Here is a 6,754-nt window from a genome sequence, read left to right as displayed (position 1 = left end):
CTGCTCCCTACAGCGCCCTCTGCTGGGAGAGGCTGGGGATGGATAGCCGGGAGCTCCCCCGCAGCCAGCGCTCCTGCCCTGCTCCCTACAGTTCTTTCCCAGCGTTCGGTCTCCTTCCTTTCCAGGACTCGTACTCCGTGCCGTTGACTTCGATTCAGTGTTGGCACATCCACTGCGAGCAGTGCTGGCTCCGGACCCTGGTAACGCCCCTCCTGTCCCCTTTGGGCTTCCTGCCCGTGCTCCATTATCTGCTCCAGAGCATGAAATACACGGTCCAGAGCCACCCCTTGCGCATTTCGCGGCATAACCCCCCTGCTAGCTCTCCTCTCCCCGAGTCGCTGCTCTGTGGCTTTGAGCCCCCCCAATGCTGGCTTGACTCCAGGCATTGATGGCAGGTCAGTGCTGGCCCAGCCCTCTGTTCTGTCCCGTTCAAGCTCTCATAGCGTGCCCATCACCATGGTCCCTGGGCACCTGCCCATCACCATGGTCCCTGGGCACCTGCCCATCACCATGGTCCCTGGGCACCTGCCCATCATGCATCAACTCACGTAACTGCTATTGTCGCAGGTGATGCCTTCCATTTGCCTCTTCCCAGGGGGAAAATTGTCTCTTCAGTGGTTTCTTATTGTGCTCTTGAAGGGAAGTCTGGTCCGGTGGTTAGAGCAGGGGAGGCCAGGAGCCAGGACTTTGGGATCTTGTTCCCAGCTCTGGAAGGGCAGTGGGGTCCATTGGTTAGAAGGGGGCTGGGAGGGATGGGAGGCAGGATTTCTGGGTTCCATTCCCAGCTCTAGGAGAGGAGTGGGGTCTAGTGGTTAGAGGGGGGTGGCTGGGAATCAGGACACCTGGGTTCCATTCCCAGCTCTGGGAGGGGAGTGGGGTCCAGTGAATTGGGGGGTCAGAGTTCTCAGGTCCTATTCCTAGCGCTAACACTTAGCGCCCAGAGGTAGTGGCAAGTGATGGGCATGTTGAATGCAGTGTGCTCTGCCAGAGGGGAGGGCACATTATTAACCATTTAACAGCTCTCTTTTAAAGCTTGACGTGTCCCGCTGCCCTTTCTTCCAGGGCTCCAAGAAGCTCTGCCCCCAGTGTAACGCCATCACGTCCCCCGCCGACCTGCGGCGCGTGTACCTATGATCTCAGGCCAGCCTCCCAGCCCAGATGGCTGCATCCTTCAGCACGAGCCACGCATCCCACTCCCCCCAGACCCCCCCACTGCAGACTGAACCCAAACCGGGAGGCCGCTGACCTGCTAAAACGACCTGCCCGGGAAGTGAAAGCAAAAGGAGCCACGCCTGCTCCGGGCATGGGTCATGATTGGCCATGGCATCCCCTCGCCACGGCTGGGGGGGGGCGCTGCTCTCTTGTGGCCAGTTTCCTCTTCTGCCCTCCTCTTGTTTGTCTTTTGTTCATTAAGTAAAACCTATTTTTAGTAACGCTTGACCCTGGCCTGAATGTGTCGCTCCCACCCCTCCAAAGAGAGCCGTTGAAGGCTGTGGGCACACGGCGAGCAGATCTAGGCCCTGCTCCCATGCTGGGGCACCCCTGAGGGAGTGGGGTCTAGTGGGTTGGGGCATCAGGACTCCTGGGTTCCCTTCCTGCTTGGGGGGAGGGGCAAAGGGGGGCTTGCGGTGAGAACTCTAAAGAACCCAATTCGCCCTGGCTCTGCAGCTCAGGATCTCCGAGCCCGGCCCCTCTTGTAGCCATGTCCCCCCGCACGCTGGAGGGGTGGGCCCCAGGGAGGCGGAAGGGTCTGGGATTCATTCCCCACTGTGGACTGGCCTGGTGCAGCGCCGTAGTCAAGCAGCCCCTAAACGCTGCCCCCCCCCCCCGAGGTCAGGCGTGGGTAGCCGGGAGGACTGGGGCGCCACCGAGGGGAAGTGAGCTGCATGAGGTCACTAGCCATATGCAGCCAGAGACAGATCCCCAGGAATCCAGATCCCAGCCCCCTCCTCTACCCACTACATCCTGCTCCTCTCCCAAGCTGAGGATAAACCCAGAAGTCCTGACTTCCAGTTCACCCTGCTAGATCCCCACTCCCCTCCTGAGCGGGGGATCGAACCCAGGAGTCCTAGCAGCCGATCCCCGTTAAACCCCAAGGCCATACCCCCCAGACACCGGAGTCAGTCTCTCTGCTCCTCCGTACCCTGCCTTCCCCACGGTGTTGAGAAATCACAGCCCTGACGCAACGCGGGCTGGAAATCTACCAAGTTCACATGATGGCCTCATGGACCCCGTGGCAAACAGGAAACCCTGTTGCTGTAACAGGCCTGCCTGTTTTCCCCTGGAACTAGAGGGTGGCAAATCTCTCCACTCCCCCCACCCCTCCCTGACTCTTCCCCACTCCCCCAGCGGCTCTGTGCAAGCCCAGCAAAGCTGGGTTATGGCTGAGCTGGGTTATCCCAGCGCCGAACTCCATGCACTAGGCAACACTGCCTTATATGACACCCACAGGACGCCTGGGTTCCATTCTGTGCTCTCGGAGGGGAGCGGGGTCTAGTGGTTAGAGTGGGGCGTGACCTTTTTTTTAACAGCACAATTCAGCTCCTGGATCCAGCCATCTGGCCTGTTCAGAGCAGGGGGGTCAGGTTCAGCCCGGTGCTGCAAATCGGGTCGGCGGCAAGGTTCTCACCTGGATGCAAAAATTACCCACCAGGTTAGGAGAGGAAGGATTAATGGTTAGAGGCATCAGGACTCCTGGGTTCTCTCCGTAGATCAGGCAGGACAGAGTGGGGTCTAGTTGTCAAAAGACTCACAGGTCGTGCCCACTCTTGGCCCCATGCGGTCCGTGGGGGGTGCCCCTTTCAGTGAGACGGCCCTTCTTGGGGGTCCACTCTCTCTCGGGGTCAGGCCCCTCCATCTCCTGGAGCCGCACCTCTCTGAGCCTTAGCACGTCTGTCTCTGCCGTGGGCTCCCTCAGGGAGTCCACTCGCTCTGGACCCCTGGGGCCTCCACCCCTGAAGGGGACGATGCAACCCTGATCTCTAGACCGGAGTGACTCTCAGCCAGTGTAAAACAGGAGGGTTATTGAGCATTGAACACAGCACAGGAAACTCTCAGGGCCTCAGGCCTGGCCTCCCTCAGCCCAGTACATCCCAGTCTCCCCTGCATCCAGGGGGGCTCTGCCTGCTCCCCCTCTCCAGCCCAGAGCCCCCCTGCTTCCCAGCTGGACATCTGATACCCCAAGCCCCGCCTCTGTCCATTGTCTTCTCTCCAGGTAAACAGGGTCGCCTGGGCCTCCTCTCCCCTCTTCTGTCCTCCGGCCCTTCTGGCTGGAACCGGCTGGTTAGGTCACGGGGTCCTCTCTTCACAGCCCATTGTCCTCCCACTGGCCGGAACCGGCTGGGCCTCCAGGTCACCAGGTCGCCAGATCACCAGTCGCTGGGGTATCCGTCCTCCAGGCCATTGGCTGGGGTCCCAAGTTCCCTCTCCGGTCCTCTGTACCAACAAACTCCCTCTCCCCTCACCTCGTCAAACCAGTACCACCCAGGGACACTGAGTCCCACTCCCTCTACATGCAAACCATTGGAAAACCAAGGAAAAAACAAGAAAATCCCCCACTTCATCACACGAGTGGTTAGAGCAGGGGGGCTGGGAGTCAGGTGTCCTGGGTTCTATCCCCAGCTCTAGGACAGGAGTGGGGTCTAGTGGTTAGAGTGTGTGCGGGGGGGGGAGAATCTAGGACTCCTGGGTTCTCATTCCATCTCTGGGGTAGGGGGTTAGAGTCGTGAGAATGGGAAGGCAGGACTTCAGGGTTCTCCTTGAGTGATTTGCTGTGTGATCCTTTTTTTAACACACCACATCACCCGTCGGTGCCTCAGTTTCCCCCCCGGGGCTCAGACTGCCCAGGATTCTGTGAGGCGCGCCCAGGAAGCCCGTTGCCACCTCCACGGGTATGAGTTGAAGTAAAGCCTCCGGGATCCTCTGGGGACCGACCTACTGGGACGAGCTGCGTGCAGGGAGGATGGGGAAGCTGCATGAAATGTGTGGGTGGGAGCGGAGGCCGAGGGGTAGTTTCAAATTCCTCCTCCAATGCGTTCACAGAGCCAGAAGCAATTTACACTTCCAGAAAGGGGCTTTTCCACTCTCTCTGCCCGGAGTTTCCTGTTAAGGCTCATTGCATGTCTATCTATGTATCTCTTGCTACGTTTTTTGTCAATGGAGTTCTTTATTCACCTCCGTGTCCCCTGCAGGAGACAGCTCCATCCCCTCTGGGTGCATTCAGGATGGATGTGGTTTAGGCACCAGGGCCGGGACTTGGAGGTTTCATTCTCGCTCAGGTTCTTCCAATAATACCTAGCTCTCAGTTAGAGCTTTTCTTCCATAGATCTCAGACAGCGAGATCCTCAGTGGTACTTAGGGCCGAGCCCTAGTGAAATCAAGGGGAGTGAGACCCTTAAGAACCTTTGAGTAGCTGGGCCAAATTGCTTTAGAGGTCAGTATCATTATCCCCATTGTACAGATGGGGAAACTGAGGCAGAGAGCGGCTAAGTGACTTAATCAAGGTCATCATGGCAGAGCGGGGAATTGAATTCAGACCCCACCCCCGTGTCCTAGAGGGGCACCCTAACCACTGGAGCACCCTTCCCTTCCTAGCAGAGCAATGGAGCTTGGTCAAGTCACATCATTGCTCTCTGCCTCACTTTCCCCATCTGTAAAATGGGAAGAATGCTCATTCCTTTATCTGTTCAGATTATAAACAGGGCTTCTGAGTTTCAGTTTCAACCGATAAACACCAATAACCCCATGCTAAAAAAAAAATAATCGTTTCTTCAGTAAACACCAGAAAACCCCGGAAATGGTTGGTTTGTTCCTCTAAAGACTCAAAAACACAGCACTGCTGATGAGCTGAAGTGGGGTGAAAACACTCTGCCTGTGAAACCCAGCACAGAGTTGGTTTATGGTAAAATGAAATAACGTAGGAGCAAAATATACATAGGGTTAAGTGAGTTCAGTTATAAGGAGTGAAGCTGGAAAGAATTACAAGTAAAACAAAACACACCACCATAGGCGCCGACTCTGTGGGTGCTCCGGGGCTGGGGCACTCGCTGGGGAAAAATGGTGGGTGCTGACCAGCAGCCCCCCCGTCAGCTTCCCCCCACTGCCTCCCCGTCCCTCCCCCTGCTGCAATCAGCTGTTTCGCGGTGTGTGGGAGGCTGGGCGGGAGGAGCTGGGCGGGGCGGGAAGAGGCGGATTGAAAGACCCATCTTTCACAACTTGCAAGAGTTCTGGCCTCATGTGTCTGTTCAGACCAATGAGATGGATTTTTCTCCGGGTTACCCTTCAAAGTAAAGTGCCTGCAAGCTGTGGGGCTGGTGGCCCGGAGGCCGGCGGTGAAGGAAGCTCCGTGCGCTTTCTTCCCCCCACGTCTTAGTTTACCAGCGTTGTTTCTCGAATAGGTAAAAATGGACGATCTTTTCTTTGCCCGAAGATCGGGCTGGTCAGCGAATCAAAGGCTTTGTCTAAGCAGGCCTGGTTGCCAGCTGCCCCTGGCATTCCCGGCTTGCACACATGTGAGTTATCATTCCAGCATACGTCCATAGCGCTTAATACCCACCACGCGCACACGTCACACCAGAATGGTAATGAGCCGCGAGGTATTGGCTTTCCACTGATACCTCACAAGGCATACGTTGTACCTGGAAGATTACAACAGTGTGGAGGGCGTGAATACAGAGGTGCTTAATGTCACAGGGTCTGTCTACCCTGCAATTAAAAACCCGTGCTCATGGGGCTTGGGCTAAGGGGCTGTTTAATTTGTGGGGCTGGAGCCTGGCCTCTAGTACCCTGTGAGGTGGGAGGGTCCCAGGACTAGGGCTGTGACCAGTGTGTCTACACCACACCTCCTTCGCCTGAGCCCAGGAGCCCAGCCGTGGGTATCTAATTGCAGCCTAGAGATACCCACAGAAAGGTAGGAGTGGACGGTCATCATTCTAGCCCATCCACTCTGAGGCAGGACAAAGTATACCAAGCCCATCCTTGTCCAACCAGTTCTTAAAACCCTCCAGTGATGGGGATCCTGCAACCTCCCTATGTCCCCCGGCCCCGTGCGGAACTAGCTTCAGAGTGCAAAAGTGTTTTTACCAATATCTGTATCTTCCTTGCTCCAAATCCTGCTGGTCCTGCTCTCTGTGAACACGGAGAACAACCGATCGTCATCTTCTTTAGAACAACCTTTCCCCATATTTGCAGACTGTTCTCGGGTCCTCCCTCTGGCTTTTCTCCAGACTAAACATGCCTGGGTCGTTCAACCTTTCCTCAGAGGGCAGGTTTTCTAAACCTCGGATCGTTTTTTGGTGCTCGCCTCTGGACTCTCTCCAATTTGTCCACATCTTTCTTAAAGTGTAGCACCGCAAAGTGGACCTGGGACTCCCGCGGAGGACTTGCCTCCCTGAGTCCTACATTCGACACTCCCGTTAATACATTACGACAATCAAAGTCCAGATGCCCACAGGAAAGATCAGGGAGGTCTAGCCCCTCCCCTCCCCAAATAAGTAATTGAATCAACTGTTCGTAGACACTGTTACTTTGTATAAAGAATACGTCAGGTAAAGGCTTCTATGGAAGCTTCTATGGAACCCGATGGTCACTGGGGGATCTGTGTACAGGATACGGTTATGAATATGTGTCCAAAATCGTCATTGTCACTACAAGTGCGAATGCAGCATCACCTCAAAGCAGCCTGGAGAGACAATCAGCCGGGGTGCCGGCTCAGCGCGCCTAGCATTGTGCAGCCAGGAAGGGACCCGGCCTGTGG

General features: G+C 56.3%; 1 protein-coding gene across 1 annotated transcript in view; it reads left to right on the top strand.

Annotated features, from left to right (window-relative positions):
* The window catches only part of LOC112109581 (E3 ubiquitin-protein ligase Rnf220-like), a 20,764-nt gene extending 19,503 nt beyond the window's left edge, over positions 1-1,261 (top strand). The window contains exons 11-12 of the mRNA XM_029913696.1: positions 126-200; positions 1,063-1,261. Of these exons, the coding sequence (XP_029769556.1) occupies positions 126-200; positions 1,063-1,134 (147 nt within the window). The 3' untranslated portion in view covers positions 1,135-1,261. The remainder of the gene's footprint in view (positions 1-125; positions 201-1,062) is intronic.
* The last annotated feature ends 5,493 nt before the right edge of the window (positions 1,262-6,754 follow it).

This window comes from Terrapene carolina, unplaced genomic scaffold, assembly GCF_002925995.2.
Source record: "Terrapene carolina triunguis isolate 2854851 unplaced genomic scaffold, T_m_triunguis-2.0 Scaffold833, whole genome shotgun sequence".
NCBI lineage: Eukaryota > Metazoa > Chordata > Testudines > Emydidae > Terrapene > Terrapene triunguis.
This window is presented reverse-complemented; position numbering and strand designations above follow the sequence as displayed.